General features: G+C 35.5%; 3 protein-coding genes across 4 annotated transcripts; 1 reads left to right on the top strand and 2 right to left on the bottom strand.

Annotated features, from left to right (window-relative positions):
• Positions 1 to 427: 427 nt before the first annotated feature.
• LOC149740877 (uncharacterized) lies at positions 428 to 2,088 on the bottom strand. The gene is made up of 3 exons (XM_089871850.1): positions 1,948 to 2,088; positions 1,150 to 1,448; positions 428 to 759 (listed from the first exon to the last, which is right to left on the bottom strand). Exons 1-3 carry the CDS (start codon positions 1,955 to 1,957, stop codon positions 622 to 624), a joined length of 447 nt encoding a protein of 148 aa, XP_089727976.1. The 5' UTR covers positions 1,958 to 2,088; the 3' UTR covers positions 428 to 621.
• Positions 1,998 to 8,158, bottom strand: LOC149740876 (uncharacterized). 2 transcript variants are annotated; one of them, XM_089871848.1, is made up of 6 exons: positions 8,022 to 8,158; positions 7,122 to 7,219; positions 5,977 to 6,150; positions 5,612 to 5,775; positions 4,833 to 4,990; positions 1,998 to 2,669 (listed from the first exon to the last, which is right to left on the bottom strand). In XM_089871848.1, exons 2-6 carry the CDS (start codon positions 7,193 to 7,195, stop codon positions 2,241 to 2,243), a joined length of 999 nt encoding a protein of 332 aa, XP_089727974.1. In that variant the 5' UTR covers positions 7,196 to 7,219; positions 8,022 to 8,158; the 3' UTR covers positions 1,998 to 2,240. The 2 variants fall into 2 exon arrangements, with proteins under 2 accessions (XP_089727974.1, XP_089727975.1); XM_089871849.1 differs by having other exon boundaries at positions 4,905 to 4,990.
• A 1,416-nt stretch (positions 8,159 to 9,574) lies between these two features.
• On the top strand, positions 9,575 to 13,069 carry LOC149740875 (b(0,+)-type amino acid transporter 1-like). Its single transcript, XM_089872067.1, has 4 exons — positions 9,575 to 10,458; positions 10,686 to 10,873; positions 11,745 to 11,951; positions 12,654 to 13,069. The coding sequence occupies exons 1-4, from the start codon at positions 9,645 to 9,647 to the stop codon at positions 12,909 to 12,911; spliced, it is 1,467 nt and encodes a 488-aa protein (XP_089728193.1). The 5' UTR covers positions 9,575 to 9,644; the 3' UTR covers positions 12,912 to 13,069.
• Positions 13,070 to 17,915: the final 4,846 nt, after the last annotated feature.

Below are 17,915 nucleotides of genomic sequence, written 5' to 3'. Positions count from 1 at the left end.
AATGTTGCGAAATACCATTTGTATGAATGCGTTCAACTAAATTTAGAATATATAGTAGGGTGGATGAAGATGGGACACCTTTAGCACGTAATATCTAAATATCCTGATCGTGTTTTAAACAATTAACAACGGTTTACGGGAGTCGTGAGGATATAGTTCTATAAATCTTTGAATTTTCTTTATTTACTAACAAATTAGACGAGAAAATACAATAAACAGGTGTCCCATCTTCCCTCACCATACTATATATTATCGTTGAAGTTTGGGCGACTGGTGTTGGTGTCTATGGAAAGAGACGAATCATAAAAGTTTGAGAAACACTGATTGAGGTGCAAATATGTTTATAAATTGCGATCGAATATTAACATGGTAATTATGTGCACACGACAGTCTATGAACAAATCTAATACAAAGCAATAAACAGTTTATTAAAACTTTATAAATAATAATAAATAGGTGTTTTATTACACATGAGCGAGACGCTGCTGTTGCTGCGCCATACTGCCACCAAGCGACTAGATTTTTTTACATAATTAAAAAAAATGTTAATTTTGTTAAGTAGTTGTTTATATTAGGATTGAACTGTAAATATTGAAAAACTATTTTAATTGGTTTTTACAATTATTCATTCTTTTGTAGTTCTAGTTGAAAAGTAACAACTTCTTCCGTCGTGTTTTCAAAATTAGCGATTATTAAACCGAATCTACCAATTGTGACGTAATAGTTTGGTATGTTGCAACATTCGTACATCACTCCTGTCTGTAATAGAATGCATTATTACGTCATAATGGTTAGTGTTTGTGTTCCTTCGTTTAAATTACATCATCATTCAGATTACGTTGACGTTGGTTAAAACTATACTACCAAATTGGTTAGTGTGACTACCTCTTGGCTCTAGCCAGCAGATGTTACGGGTTCGAGGCTCGATGCTGCCCCTATTGTTAATATGTATCCTAGGGCTTAACACTTCACTGTGATTGCTCTAATCCAGTGATCCCTAATGGGTTGTCTAAACTTGTCAGCCAGATAAAAATAGCCTTCAATATAATCACTTGCAGAATTACACACGTGGTGACTTGTAAGCTGGCACAGGGTGTATGAAACAGAACTTTCATATTATAACCACTGTTGTGCCCCGCTAAATCTTACCTCACAATAGGTACTATGACGTGGATAAAACGACACGTCATCTTTAAACCCATTCTCGTCCGCAAATTTTTCCAACAAAATTTTAAACCCCTTGTGACGTAAGAATAAATTCGTATCGCTTTGGTTTTGGAACGAAACAGCGTTCACTTCTCCATTTAAAGCTGGGATCATTAGAAAATTCTCTCCGCCAGATGGCAGCATACGCATCCAATTTCGGTTTATGTAGATGACGTCACCATCTTGGTCTTTGCTGACGTAGCTTTTCGGTTCGTCGCACGACGTTATTTTAAAAGGCAACCCTGAAATTACGAAAGAGTCAGGGGATTAGGGTTCACGGCTCAGTGCTGCTACCATTGTGGGCGTATGTGTCCTTGGGCAGGGTAACTTAACGCTAATTGCTCCAACCCAGTGGTCACTAATGGGTTGACCAGATTGTAAGCCATACGTAAAAAAAATAAAAATCCATGAAAACAACCACCCAAAAAGTTATGTTATAACTCCTAGAATAATTACGGCAGAATACTACTAACTTGTACATTATACTAATCCATTTAACTATCAAATATCTATGTAGTAGGATGGGGAACATGGGACACCTTTTTATTCTATTCTCGTCGCATTTGGTAGTAAACAAGGAATTTTCAAGAAATTATAAAACCGTTTCCTCACGACTTCCATTGACCGTTGTTAATTGTTTAAAACACGATCGGTATATTTAGATATTATGTTCTAGAGGTGTCCCATCTTCTCCCACCCTACTACTATATTCATAGGATATATTAATATATTAATTCTTACCTTCAACCATCGTGTTGTTTGTTTGAAGAATAATCGACAAATAATCGATGTTTCTTTAAATTTTGTAATTTATGCATTTCCGTGGTTCATATCAACGTAATTGCGCGTCACAATCACAATAGCGAAGCATTTGAATTAAAACAATAAAAAACGCGTCAGAAAACAGCGACGTAAAATATCTTGTGTGACGTCATTGAATGCGTCAATTGTTTATTTTATGATCAAATAATCAACTGCTGGTAAACAGCGAAAATATTCAAGCAATAAACCAGAAGTTTATTGTGACGTCATAGTTACAGTATGACGCAACACTTCGATTGTAGTGTCGTCACTTCCACTTTCATTTGAGAAATATCTTGCCTCAAAACCTCGGATTCTTCTTTAAACTCCTGTTTTAAATTCGAGTCTCTTTCGTCCATTTTCTGTCCGATCATTTGCCGAGTCGTCCGCTCCGATTCCGCAATTTTTGCCGAAGCGACCGCTTCAACGGCCGCCATCTTGGCCACTAGTTTCTGTTCAAGGCTCCCCGTTCTTTCCTGCATACTGGACAAAATATCTCCACATTGTTTCTGAGAGTCTTCGAGACCGACGCGAAAATCGGTTCTGATCGCGTCTTCCGCGGCCCTTATGCGTCTGTCTGCCTCGCGTTTAAAACTTTCTTCCCATTTTCGTTTTTCGGAATTAATTTTTCCGTCGATGTCCGACAGAATCTCTCTCTGGACCTAAAACGTAGCAGGTTAGTGACGTCATAATAGTGACAACGTATAAAAACTTTGACCTATGCTCAGCCAAAGCAAAGTTCCACAACACGCATAACATATATTTTATACATCTCTTCGAAAACGTTAGTGCGAAAATCATGCTATTAAAACAACGAAGAGGATCAACAGCAAAACAACAGTCGTTAAACTCTCTATACTAACTTTGGTTAAACCATACTGTCCTATACGAACATATAGAGTGGAAAAGAGCATTACCTAAAAAGCGGTGTTGCTGAAGTGTCAGAAAATTACATTATGACATAATAACCTTTACGTCGCGTAAGATCGCAAAGCTTATGACGTCACGGATTCTTCACGTTATCGCATATATGACGTCATAATTACTTCAGGCATTCGTGTTTCACAACTTACAAGCGTTCCCGCTTTTTGCACAAAACCCGCACGCCGAAAGCTTTATGTGTGTTGCTGTCTACAGCTTGTAGTTCTAACGTAAAGGATTGCTTGCTGGTCTGGGTTTATTGTATCAGACAAAAATATCAGACGCGTGGCCGGAAAACGACAGTCGTTATAACACGGATGTTTAAACACCTCGTGTCAGCTTACGAGTTACCAAGTATGTTACTTTGTGGGTGATTTTTTTTAGGATATTTTTAGGTATGGCTGATAATTTGGACAACCTATTAGTGACCACTGGGTTGGAGCAATTGCTGTTAAGTGTCTTGCCCAAGGACACATACGCCCACAATGTTAGTTTAAAAGGTTTAGTCGGCTTTAATAAGGATTATAAACCCTACCATTGACGTTTATCATTTAAAATTTTCATTTCGAATTTTAATATGCGATCTTCCGGTAAAATGATATTTATATATGTTATATGATGCCTGGTATATAAACAAGTGTGGTTTGTAACTGTATATACATATAATGTTTACATACATTATGATATTTATATTCAGTGTTGGTTAATAGCAAGTCGCCGTGGGCATTATAGTAGGGTGGGGAAGATGGGACACTTTTAGAACATAATGTCCAAATATTCTGATCGTGTTTTAAACGATTAACAGCGGCCTATGGGAGTCGTGAAGATACGGTTTTATAATTCTTTAAATGTTCTTTGTTTACTACCAAATAATTCGAGAAAATAGATTGAAAGGGTGTCCCATCTTCCCCAACCTACTATATACGAATGTACACCAGCTTTATGTGATGATAACTTACTTTAAATAAAAGAACAGTTAAACTATACCCGCCTATGCAGTGATAAGGGTTACAGAAACAGTAAGTAGTAGTTTTACGTGTTTTGGTTTAGCAACCACGATTTAATTTCAGCACTTTATTTGTATTTGACTCCAAATAGGTTATATTTCTGTAACGGATGTAGTATAGTGGGCTGGGGAAGACCGTCTTTCTTTAAATTGTTTCTTATTTGTGACGTAATTCGCATGACGTAATAAACGTGACGTCATCCTTGCAAACGGAAAACAAATGTTATCGCCCACGCATTTGGGAATCCCCGTTTACGTTCACGCATTAAATATTCATCCGCTGCGTGTTTCTCCGCAATTAATCACCATGGTAACTCGGATCTATTTACACTTGATTAAAACAGATAGGAGGTAGGTTTTAGAAGATCCGAAGTGACATATACACGAATAAATCGAATACCAGCACAGTTTTAACGACGTTTGGTAACCCACTGGCTTAAATCGGATAGGTGCTAGATCTTCACAACGATTGAAACGTGGGGAATGGGGGAGCATGAATTATTCAATCGACCACACACATACAATATTCCAGAATTAAATATTAATCTCAAAGATTTGAATTTCAAATCGCAATAACGCTATCTGTGACTCACAAAGGTGTTTTTGTCGTTTATACGTATGTGATATAACATTGTGACGTCAAAAACCGTATCTGTCATGTCATAATTCATAGTTTATGTTCTACTTTACGTAAAAAGTGTTTTCATATTAACGTTTTAAAAACCTCGTCATATCGTCTTGACGTCACTACCTACGTAATACTTGACGTCATTTGTCCGTTGCCAAAGCAAAATGTTTAATTTGTAAAGCGTCTTGTTCAGGGACACACATGTTCACAATGGTAGCAGCGCCGAGCCTCGAACCCATTAAACTTTACATTCATTCACTCACTACCCACCCTGCTTAACTCGGTGTTGAGAATTTTATTAAAACTGGCTTCAAATTCTTTCTGAACCCGAGCCACCCTTACATCGAAAGGTTCCCCGTTAGTCACTCTCTTCTCCACTTCTTCAACTAGTCCAGATTCCGCCCGCTGGAGGTCGCTCTTCATCTCAGCTACGAAAGTTAAAATCCACAAATAGTTTAAACCAAAAAACAAAACATAGAGTAGTTAGCCTGCTTCTGTCAAAACGTTACGTGTTAGAGGCTTTTCGCTGCTATACCGCTGTAGATTTGTGTGTTCTTGGGCAAGACAATTATACAGTAGTCCAAAAAATTTTAGGAAAAAATGAATTTAGCTAATTTATCCTTGAATGGCGGGACAGCAGCAGCCGTTATAGTACAAGTGTTCTGTTTCATACAATTTGTGGCAGTTAACAAGGCACCACATAGTTGTGGGTAACTTTTTGTTTATTGTTTTTGTTTAATTTGTCAATGCTTTTTAAATGACGTTTTCTGTATCAAATAAGGTTTAATTTAATATGCAGTAGGTTGGGGGAAGACAGGACACCTTTAACATATATTATCCAAACATCCTGACCGTGTTTTAAACAATTAACAACAGCCTATAGGAGTCGTGAGGATACAGTTTTATAATTCTTTAATGTTCTTTGTTTACTAAGTGGGACGAGAAATTAGAATAAAAAGGTGTCCTATCTTCTCAAACCTACTATATACTGTTTTTTTTAAAACAAATAAATATAATACACTTTAATAAAGCAAGTATACTCGCCCTACCTTTAATATCCTTTCTCTCGGAGTTGATCCTCTCTTGCAGCAAAAGTAAAATATCTTTTCTCACATCGACAAGTAAACCATCCAACACTGATCTTATCTGAGCTTTTTGTTCCTCTTGTCTCCTGGTTGCGATCGCGAGCCGATCCTCCTCTATTTGGCGCTCTCTAGCGGTGTTAAATATTTTCCATTATTTCAACAATAATTTCTATTAATATAGCGCTGTTGCGAGTTTTAGGTCTCTGTTATCGCGTCACGCATACGTCATGGTTTGGTCTACGTTACGCATACGTCATATAGCTTGGTTTACGTTACGCATACGTCATGGTTTCGTCTACGCCACATACACGTCATATTTGACCTCTGACCTGTTTTCACGAACTCTCCTTCTTTGTTCTTCCGCGACTTTCCTCATTGTTGCGTAACGATTTGGTGAATCAAGTTTCTCGCTTGATGACGTCATAGCAGCTACCGCTTGAGCAATCGACTCCCCTTTGCCTCGTCGCCCATTTGCCCCACCTAGTGACGACTGGCGACCATTTCTAAAAGTTGATATAAAAGTGCTGTAGTTGTATTTTTAGTTAAATTTTATTCTAGTAATACACCCCGGTACACCCCCTCTTTCTAAAGTCTAAAGGATATAGGCTCGAGACTTGACCCTGCTACCTTTTTGTTCATAGCGGCTCCACCTTATGAAACTGTCGTCACCCCGCCACGAGAGGATAAATAACTGTTACATTCCATTCATTAAATACGAATAACTACATAGTCGTAACCGATTTGTATGAACCACAAAAAGTGCCCATGGTGTTCCGCTTGAGTCTATTTCTAAATCCCGTTTTTACCAATTAACGAAAGATTTTTTAAGTTGTGCAAATATGGTTAAATAATTTGTGAATATTTTGTTAATATCAAATAGTTTATCACCAAATCGAAGGATAAATAAGTAAAGTAGGCCTGGGTAAGATGGTACATGTTTTCATTCTCTTTTTCTATCCTAGTTGATAGTAAACAAATAATATTTACAGAAATGTATAACCGTATCCTCACTACTTTAAAAGATCGTTGTTAATTGTTAAAATATAATTAGGAAATATGAGGTTTTTCCACTAACGGTATTTATTTTACTCAACACTACTAATAGTAGGTTAGGGGAAAGCGGGACACCTTTAGCACAATATCCAAGTATCCTGATCTTGTTTTAAACACTTAACAACAGTCTATGGAAAGTCGCGAGGATACGGTTTTATGAATCTTTGATTTTTTGTTTACTACTAAATGGGAACGAGAAAATAAAATGAAAATGTGTCCCACTTTCTTTCACCTTTACTATGCAAAAATTATATAACCGTATACCCTCACGACTCTAAAAGATCGTTGCTAATTGCTAAGATAAGACAAACAAGTATGTGTTTTTTTGTCTCAACGACAATCATTCACAATATGTACTACTAGTACCAGTGTTAGACATTATAGCCGTAACGTGTTATATTGTTTGGGTCCCAGCACTAACCTGGTTGGGGTCCCTGAGTTAGACCGAACATTTGAGTCGTTCATTTCCGGTGTTTCAATCAATGGAAACTTCATTGAGGAACAAAATATGTTGATGTCCTTAGAAAATAGTTCTACATCTTAGCGATTGTCATTGCACAATTTAAAAACCTTTTTTAATAACATAATTTGTTGCGTAGTCCCAAGAAAACACACAAAAGAATATTATTTATTCGGTTACCGGTGAGTGATCAGCGAGATTTTACACATTTAGCTCTTGCCAAGGCACAGTTAACTTTTTATGCCATGATTTGTTGCGCAATGGATAATGTAAAAAAATTATTTATATATCTATACAACAAAAGTTGTGTTAATAAACGATATTGGTAAAATAAACAACAAAATTTTAGTGTTTTTGCGTAGAATAGAAATGATGAATATTCGTCTAAATTTGTGGCCGTTTTTCAATAAGTTTGTTTGGCATTTATAATATTGTATCATTTTTGTATATATACGGATATAAAAATACATTTTTATGTAATAATTCTGACAAAAAACTTTTTTTTTCTATTTATTTTTTTACAAAATTGTTAAATCACAATATTTAGACACTTGTAAACACAAATTCAGTGTCTGTAATATTTATAGATCAATAGAAAAAAGTTTTTATATTTATATCTTAAAAAATTGTTAATTTTAAGGGGAAAACGTGAAAAATATAAAATCTTAATAATTTTACTGTGTATTTTTTTAAATTGTTACTAAAAAGACGAATTTATTAAATAAAATAACCGTTTATTTTAATTTAAGTAAATATGTTATATTATTCAAAAATACGTACCTAATCTAAATTTTGAATAAAAATTGTTTTATAGAACAAAATTAAATACATTTGTCTAGAATTTTTTTTTAGTAGACTTACTTTGTAGTGAAATACCTTCGAAAGTTCAACATTAATCTGTATATATCAACGCGAACGGAAAAATATCATCATTTTGATATAGAACAGCCAAAATAGAGCCTACTCTAAAACAGCTAGCTAGCTTGAATGTCTTGTACAGCTGGTAAAGGTGGCATGAAATTGACGTATGCATTATTTATGACGTAACTATCACGCTGTTATTTGCTCATAATGGTACAGGAATGTTAATATAATATTTAAATTTGTGAAATTTGGGATGTATTGGTATTAATTAGCACACACTAATTACGTCAATATCGTTAATTGATTCTGCATTTATAAATCTATTGTATGCAAATTTGCTCCTAAAAAGAATAAACAAAGAATAACTTAAGCCTGGGTGTCGATATTTATTTGTTTATTCTTTTATACTGAAGCGAGCTTCGCTGTCGTGTAAAAAAACGTTTAAAAGAACAAACAAAGAAATGTCTACGCTGAAAACGCGGCCACGGTTACAGAATACCAGTGTTTTAACGACTGTTGTTGCCACGCCATTTGAGGATAAATAAGTTACATTCAGTCATTGTTTTCGCACATCCTAATCTATATGCGTAAGGTTCTTCAGCGAGGCATGCAACGCGACCTAGAATTTGGACCAAAGTTGGCCTAATACCCCAGAATGATGCATTTATACCTATATGCAGATATTGTATGACTGCTGCGTTTATTAAATGCACCAACTCTGGTCCAAACACCCGATCCCTGGCGTACTGAAACCGCATGTTCTATATATGGATGAGGTCCTGATACTATATAAGCATCTTGGGTCCTGGGATTTAAACCGCAAATATAACCTTTTAATGGTTAGATTATGTCTTGATTAAGCTATTAGGCTTATGTGTGTCAGCGTTTATTGTTTTAAATAAAGAATTACAAAGCGAAAATCTTGTGCTACAAAAACGTAACAGATAAAAAAGAGTCCAACAAATTGCATTTTGGAATTGGTTGGACTTGGTTTCTGTTAGGTTTTCGTAGCACCAGATCCTTATGTATTTCTTTACACAAGAATTGTTCAACTCTATGAGCACCAGATCAGGGTCAGATTAGCATACTTTATTAACATTATAAAGTTAGCGCGTTACTGCTGAACAATTTGCGTAATAAGTCATGTCCTGTTAATATAGTTTTGATCTTTTTGACCCTATAAGGTTTTAAAATAATGTTTGTTATTTATTAACAAAGTTTTACATTGTATTTAACATGGCCTATTTGTATGGTGTTGTGGGGTAAGACGGGATACCTTTAGCACACATTATCCAAACATCCTGATCGTGTTTTAAAAATTAACAACTTTCTATGGGAGTCGCGAGAATACGTTTTTTTTTAATTCTTCGAATGTTCTTTGTTTGGTGGGTGGTGGAATGAACCACTTTTCATTCTATTTTCTCGTCCCATTTGGTGGTAAACAAAAAACATTTAAAGAATTATAAAACCGTACCCTCACGATTCCCATAGAAAGTTGTTAATTGTTCAAAACACGATCAGGATGTTTGGAAATTATGTGTTAAATGTGTCCCGTCTTACCCCACAGGATTATAATTAACAGTTGCTACTAAACGGTTAATTGTGTTTAAAAACTGGGAAATGGTTTCAAAAAGCGAAGATGGTTTTGTATTGAAGAAAGAAGTGGGGTTACTGCGTGGGGTGTCGCTTATAATAGGAATCTGTGTAGGGTTTGGAATTTACTTTTCTCCAAGCAAGACACTTGTAGCAACTAACGGTAGCATTGGCCTCGCGTTGCTGGTTTGGTTTACCACCGGTATCCTGTGCACGATGTCTGCTTTGTGTTATTGCGAACTAGGTGGTCTTATAAAGGAGAGTGGGCTCGACTTCGCTTATTTCAATGCGGCTTACGGACCAACTGTGGCATTTGGTTATCAATGGGTCGCCGCTACTGCCGCTAGGTGCGCTAGCAACGCTGCTAAGATTCTCGTGTTTGGGGAATATTTTGCTTCACTTCTGCGGAGTTTTGGTATCTGTTTGGAGAACCATAGCCCTGCCGTTAAAATTATACCAGTTCTTGTGTTTCTGTTGCTTGTAGCAATACAAATGCGTAGCGTGCGGCAATCCCTGATTCTGGAAGTTGCAATGAGCGCTATGAAGTTTTCAATTCTTGCTATCTTAGCTATATTTGGCCTGAAACATCTCGCCCAAGGGAATTCCCCTTCAATGGAAAACTTCTCCAACGCGTTCAACACGGAGCAGATGCAAAACGTCAGTTTTCTTGGCATTTTTTCGGCAGTGTACTATTGTACATACGCATACACTGGATGGCAGTCACTAAATGCTGTAGTAGAAGAGATAAAAGATCCGATAAAGACTTTAACTCGTTCCATATACATTGCAATGCCTCTTATAACATGTGGATATTGTTTAGTAAATGTTGCTTACTTTTCAGGTAAAAAAATGTTGACATTTTTTATGTAAAATATTTTCGTTTTTTGTATATACAATTGTTTGAAACAATTTGTTTTTCTTTATAAATATTTTTTGACTATTCTATTTTTTATTTAAAAGTGTTTTGATTACATTAGGTTTCCTTTGTAAAAAAAATTGAGTAAACATATTTTCCTATTTTTTGACTTATTTTATTTTAAAAAGTTAACCCAATGTTTTTTACCCCAGTTCTCACGGTGGAAGAAATAACTTCTTCTCTTGCCGTCGCCGCAACTTTTGGCGAGAAAGTTTTCGGGTCGTGTGAATGGTTCATACCTTCTGTTGTTTGCATCTCTATATTGGGCTCGTTGAATGGATCTTACTTTGCAAACGCTAGAGTTTTGTTTGCAGCTGCAAGAATGGGGCATTTACCGAAGGTTAGTGTCCGAGCATAATTGTTCGATATTACTATTACGCCATCGGAGCCATGGGAGCTGGGATTTAGACCGTTACCTATATATAGTAGGCTGGGGGAAGATGGGACACCTTTAGCACATAATATCCAGATATCCTGATCGTGTTTCAAACAACTAACAACGGTCTATGAGACTCATGGGGACATAGTTTCATATTTCTTTGAATGTTCTTTGTTTACTACTATATGGGACGAGAAAATGGAGTTAAAATGCGTCCCATCTCCCCCCATCCTACTGCATATAAAGTCACTAACGATGTTTTTCGGAACGAAATTGGAAACGTTTTAAATTGTCAAAAGCAAAAGTACATTAGATTACAAACACATTTTAAATTCTTCCGCACTTTGGTAATCCATCCGTTAATATTTTCTAATCTTTTAATTCTTTTGTTTTGCTACCAGGCATATTGCTGCCAATAACTCTTTTAGCGGCTCAATTGGTATAAAAATGATTTCCTGATGAAGACGTTCCGGATGGCGGACGAAACTTCATAAATACACTATATAGTAGGGTGGGAAACGATGGGAAACCTTTTTTTTGTATTTCCTCGTCCCATTTGGTAGAAATTAAAGATATTTCAAAGAGTTATAAAACGCTGCACGCACGACTCCCATAGACCTTTATTAATTGTTTAAAACACGATCAGGATGTTTGGATATTATGTGCTAAAGGTGTCCCATCTTTCCCCACAGTTCTATACCCATTTTTATACCAAATAAGTCACTAAATGATTATTTACCTTGTTTCTGTCTTTGCCTTTCGACAAGACCTAATCAGGGAATAAGTTTTTGTGAACTAGGTGACCCGCTAAAAAGTACCTTGTTTTTCTTAGTTGTTCTCCATGATTCACATGAAGTACCGAACTCTGACCCCAGCAATCTTATACCAAGCAACTGTTACACTCATATTGGTAGCAGTAGGAAACCTTGAAGGCATAATGATGGCTTATGTATCATGGGGTTGGATGACTTATGGATTATCTGCTTGCTCGGTGTTGGTTCTTAGATGGAAACACTCGGAAGCTGATAGACCGTATAAGGTACGTTACATTTGTAACAATCCTAATAATTATTGTTGACCGGTGGGTGAATGCCCACGCCTAATTGAGTACGGCGTGTATTGCTGCATTCTTGGCACGCGATCACGTGATATTAGCCACGTAACACCACGTATTGGCTGGTTGGGTAACCAGATTGAACGACTGGTATTCTATTGATTTCGTCTCACTGGCTGGACGCAATTGTTGCTATACTGTGTGTACCTGATTTTAGGCGAACCAAATAAATAAGTAACACATGTTAGGGGAGTAAGGATCTGGTGCTACGAAAATGTAACTGACAAAAATCAAGTCAAACCAATTGCATAATAAAAACATACTTCGCCTTAATGGAATTGTCCCTTATTCAAATAGAATCAGATTTGATCCAAATTGCGGTCGGTTTTAATTTTAATCAGTTTTCACAGATTTGATTAAGTAGTTTCAATACTTTTGGTATATTATATAATATTATTGTGGGGTAAGATAGGACACCTCTAGCACATAATATTTAAATATCTTGGCCGTGTTTTAAACAATTAACAACGGTCTGTAGGAGTCGTGGGGATACGGTTTTATAATTCTTTGAATATTCTTTGTTTACTACAAAATTCAGCCAGAAAATTGAACGAAACCACCTTACCCCACTCTACTCTATTTAATTTTGGCAGAAACAAATGAATTAAACCTATTTTTCCTTCACAGGTTCCAATCTTGGTCCCATGTGTGGTGTGTATCTTCTCAACTGCATGTGTTATTCTGCCCATCGTTCTTAATCCGAATATTTATTTATTATTTGGCCTTTTATACCTAATTCTTGGATTGGGGTTATATTTCATTTTTGTCGTCAAGAAACGAAGACTACCTGGTTTTAATAGATTGAACAAATACTTTCAGCGGATTCTTCAAGTTTGCCCACCCTGTTTTGAAGCTGAAAAAATGACTAAAAATTCCAGGAATTAATATTAATATTAGCCACGTGTGTATTTGCATGAACATTATGCACTTGTGTGTGTTTATGTATAATGTTTATGGAAGCGACGATGGCAACAGGCCTATAAGACACCGTCGGCTAGCGTCTCGAAACTGGAGGTGGATGGTTTTGTACGAATTGTAGACAGTTTTGATGAGTTATTCGACGAATTATCGAATTAGATAGTGTTTTCTCAGAATTTTAGCAGTTAGTGTAGTATAAATGTTTTATTTATTATTCAGTTTACGTATATTATATGTATAGTAGGCTAGGGGAAGATGGGACACTTTTAGCACCTCATATCCAAATATCCTGATCGTGTTTTAACCAATTAACCACGGTCTGTGATAGTCGTGAGGATATAGTTTTATAATTCATTAAATGTTCTTTATTTTCTCGTCTCATTTAGTAGTAGTTGAAAGGTGTCCCATCTTCCCCCACACTACCCTATAAAGTAGACAGAAACAATTGCTAGCTAAGTTAATTAGTAACTAATTTAGGTAACTAATGGTCACCGGCGATGGATACCGGTATCATGCGTTGGGGTAGAATCTCACTTTTTTTTACTTTTTCAAAGAATCGGATTTTTTCGGGTTTTGTTACAAACACATCAAACCGGTATCATGCGTTGGGGTAGAATCTCACTTTTTTGACTTTTTTTTTAAATATGATTTTTCCAAGTTTTGGTACAAACACACGATACCGGTATCATGCGTTGGGGTAGAATCCCACTTTTTTGACTTTTATAAAAAACGCATGATACCGTAACCATGTATTTGTACCAAAACTCGAAAAATTCCGATTGTTTAAAAAAGTCAAAAAATTTGGATTCTACCCCAACGCATGATAGCGGTATCATGTATTTGTTTCAAAACTCGAAAAAATCCGATTTTTTAAAAATGTCAAACAAGTGAGATTCTACCCCAACGCATCATACCGGTATCATGTGTTTGTATCAAAACTCGAAAAAATACGATTTTTTAAAAATGTCAAACAAGTGGGATTTTACCCCAACGCATGATACCGGTATCATGTATTTGTTTCAAAACTCGAAAAAATCCGATTTTTTAAAAATGTCAAACAAGTGGGATTTTACCCCAACGCATGATACCCGGTATCATGTGTTTGTGTCAAAAACTCGAAAAAATCCCATTTTTAAAAAAAGTCTAAAAAGTGGGATTCTATACACCAACGCATGATACCGGTATCATGTATTTGTTTCAAAACTCGAAAAAATCCGATTTTTTAAAAATGTCAAACAAGTGGGATTTTACCCCAACGCATGATACCGGTATCATGTATTTGTTTCAAAACTCGAAAAAATCCGATTTTTTAAAAATGTCAAACAAGTGGGATTTTACCCCAACGCATGATACCCGGTATCATGTGTTTGTACCAAAACTCAAAGAAATCCAATTTTTTGAAAAAGTCAAAAAAATGGGATTCTACTCCAACGCATGATACTGGTATCATGTGTTTGTATTAAAACTCGAAAAAATCCGTTTTTTTAAAAATGTCAAAAAAGTGGGATTCTACCCCAACGCATGATACCGGTTTGATGTGTTTGTAACAAAACCCGAAAAAATCCGATTCTTTGAAAAAGTCAAAAAAGTAAGATTCTACCCCAACGCATGATACCGTTATCATATGTTTGTACCAAAACTCGAAAAAATCCGATTTTTTAAAAAAGTCAAAAAAGTGGGATTCTACCCCAACGCATGATACCGGTATAAAGCGTTTGTACCAAAACTTTTTAAAAAAAATTGATTTTTTAAAAAAGTCAAAAAGTGGGATTCTACCCTAACGCATGATACCGGTTTGATGTGTTTGTAACAAAACCCGAAAAAATCCGATTCTTTGAAAAAGTCAAAAAAGTAAGATTCTACCCCAACGCATGATACCGTTATCATATGTTTGTACCAAAACTCGAAAAAATCCGATTTTTTAAAAATGTCAAAAAAGTGGGATTCTACCCCAACGCATGGATACTGGGGTATCATGTGTTTGTATTAAAACTCGAAGAAATCCAATTTTTTGAAAAAGTCAAAAAAATGGGATTCTACTCCAACGCATGATACTGGTATCATGTGTTTGTATTAAAACTCGAAAAAATCCGATTTTTTAAAAATGTCAAAAAAGTGGGATTCTACCCCAACGCATGGATACTGGGGTATCATGTGTTTGTATTAAAACTCGAAGAAATCCAATTTTTTGAAAAAGTCAAAAAAATGGGATTCTACTCCAACGCATGATACTGGTATCATGTGTTTGTATTAAAACTCGAAAAAATCCGATTTTTTAAAAATGTCAAAAAAGTGGGATTCTACCCCAACGCATGGATACCGGTATCATGTGTTTGTAACAAAACCCGAAAAAATCCGATTTTTTAAAAAAGTCAAAAAAGTGGGATTCTACCCCAACGCATGATACCGGTTTGTTGTGTTTGTAACAAAACCCGAAAAAATCCGATTTTTTAAAAAAGTCAAAAAAGTGAGATTCTACCCCAACGCATGATACCGTTATCATATGTTAGTACCAAAACTCGAAAAAATCCGATTTTTTAAAAAAGTCAAAAAAGTGGGATTCTACCCCAACGCATGATACCGGTATCATGTGTTTGTATCAAAACTCGAAAAAATCCGATTTTTTAAAAAAAGTAAAAAAAGTGGGATTCTACCCCAACGCATGATACCGGTATCATGTGTTTGTAACAAAACCCGAAAAAATCCGATTTTTTAAAAAAGTAAAAAAAGTGGGATTCTACCCCAACGCATGATCCGGGTATCATGTGTTTGTATTAAAACTCGAAAAAATCCGATTTTTTAAAAAAGTAAAAAAGTGGAATTCTACCCCAACGCATGGATACCGGTATCATGTGTTTGTAGCAATACTCGAAAAAATCCGATTTTTTAAAAAAGTAAAAAAGTGGAATTCTACCCCAACGCATGATACCGGTATCATGTGTTTGTAGCAATACTCGAAAAAATCCGATTTTTTAAAAAAGTCAAAAAAGTGGGATTCTACCCCAACGCATGATACCGGTATCATGTGTTTGTAACAAAACCCGAAAAAATCAGATTTTTTAAAAAAGTCAAAAAAGTGGGATTCTACCCCAACGCATGATACCGGTATCATGTGTTTGTAGCAATACTCGAAAAAATCCGATTTTTTAAAAAAGTCAAAAAAGTGGGATTCTACCCCAACGCATGATACCGGTATCATGTGTTTGTAACAAAACCCGAAAAAATCAGATTTTTTAAAAAAGTCAAAAAAGTGGGATTCTACCCCAACGCATGATACCGTTATCATATGTTTCTACCAAAACTCGAAAAATCTGATTTTTTAAAAAATTCAAAAAATGATACCGGTATCATGTGTTTGTATCAAAACTCGAAAAAATCCTATTTTTAAAAAATGTCAAAAAAGTGAGATTCTACCCCAACGCATGATACTGGTATCATGTGTTTGTACCAAAACTCGAAAAATCCGATTTTTTGAAAAAGTAAAAAAGTGGGATTCTACCCCAACGCATGATACCGGTATCATGTGTTTGTATCAAAACTCGAAAAAATCCTATTTTTAAAAAATGTCAAAAAAGTGAGATTCTACCCCAACGCATGATACTGGTATCATGTGTTTGTACCAAAACTCGAAAAATCCGATTTTTTGAAAAAGTAAAAAAAGTGGGATTCTACCCCAACGCATGATACCGGTATCATGTGTTTGTATCAAAACTCGAAAAAATCCTATTTTTAAAAAATGTCAAAAAAGTGGGATTCTACCCCAACGCATGATACCGTTATCGTATGTTTGTACCAAAACTCGAAAATATCCGATTTTTTGAAAAAGTAAAAAAAGTGGGATTCTACCCCAACGCATGATACCCGGTATCATGTGTTTGTGTCAAAAACTCGAAAAAATCCAATTTTTAAAAAAAGTCTAAAAAGTGGGATTCTACCCCAACGCATGATACCGGTATCATGTGTTTGTATTAAAACTCGAAAAAATCCGATTTTTTAAAAATGTCAAAAAAGTGGGATTCTACCCCAACGCATGGATACTGGGGTATCATGTGTTTGTATTAAAACTCGAAGAAATCCAATTTTTTGAAAAAGTCAAAAAAATGGGATTCTACCCCAACGCATGATACCGGTATCATGTGTTTGTATTAAAACTCGAAAAAATCCGATTTTTTAAAAATGTCAAAAAAGTGGGATTCTACCCCAACGCATGGATACCGGTATCATGTGTTTGTAACAAAACCCGAAAAAATCCGATTTTTTAAAAAAGTCAAAAAAGTGGGATTCTACCCCAACGCATGATACCGGTTTGTTGTGTTTGTAACAAAACCCGAAAAAATCCGATTTTTTAAAAAAGTCAAAAAAGTGAGATTCTACCCCAACGCATGATACCGGTTTGTTGTGTTAGTACCAAAACTCGAAAAAATCCGATTTTTTAAAAAAGTCAAAAAAGTGGGATTCTACCCCAACGCATGATACCGGTATCATGTGTTTGTATTAAAACTCGAAAAAATCCGATTTTTTAAAAAAGTCAAAAAAGTGGGATTCTACCCCAACGCATGATACCGTTATCATATGTTTCTACCAAAACTCGAAAAAATCCGATTTTTTAAAAAAGTCAAAAAAGTGGGATTCTACCCCAACGCATGATACCGGTATCATGTGTTTGTATCAAAACTCGAAAAATCTGATTTTTTAAAAAAAGTAAAAAAAGTGGGATTCTACCCCAACGCATGATACCGGTATCATGTGTTTGTAACAAAACCCGAAAAAATCCGATTTTTTAAAAAAGTCAAAAAAGTGGGATTCTACCCCAACGCATGATACCGTTATCATATGTTTGTACCAAAACCCGAAAATATCCGATTTTTTAAAAAAGTAAAAAAAGTGGGATTCTACCCCAACGCATGATCCGGGTATCATGTGTTTGTATTAAAACTCGAAAAAATCCGATTTTTTAAAAAAGTAAAAAAG

Source organism: Ciona robusta, chromosome 2 (assembly GCF_009617815.1).
Source record: "Ciona robusta chromosome 2, ASM961781v2".
NCBI lineage: Eukaryota > Metazoa > Chordata > Ascidiacea > Phlebobranchia > Cionidae > Ciona > Ciona robusta.
This window is presented reverse-complemented; position numbering and strand designations above follow the sequence as displayed.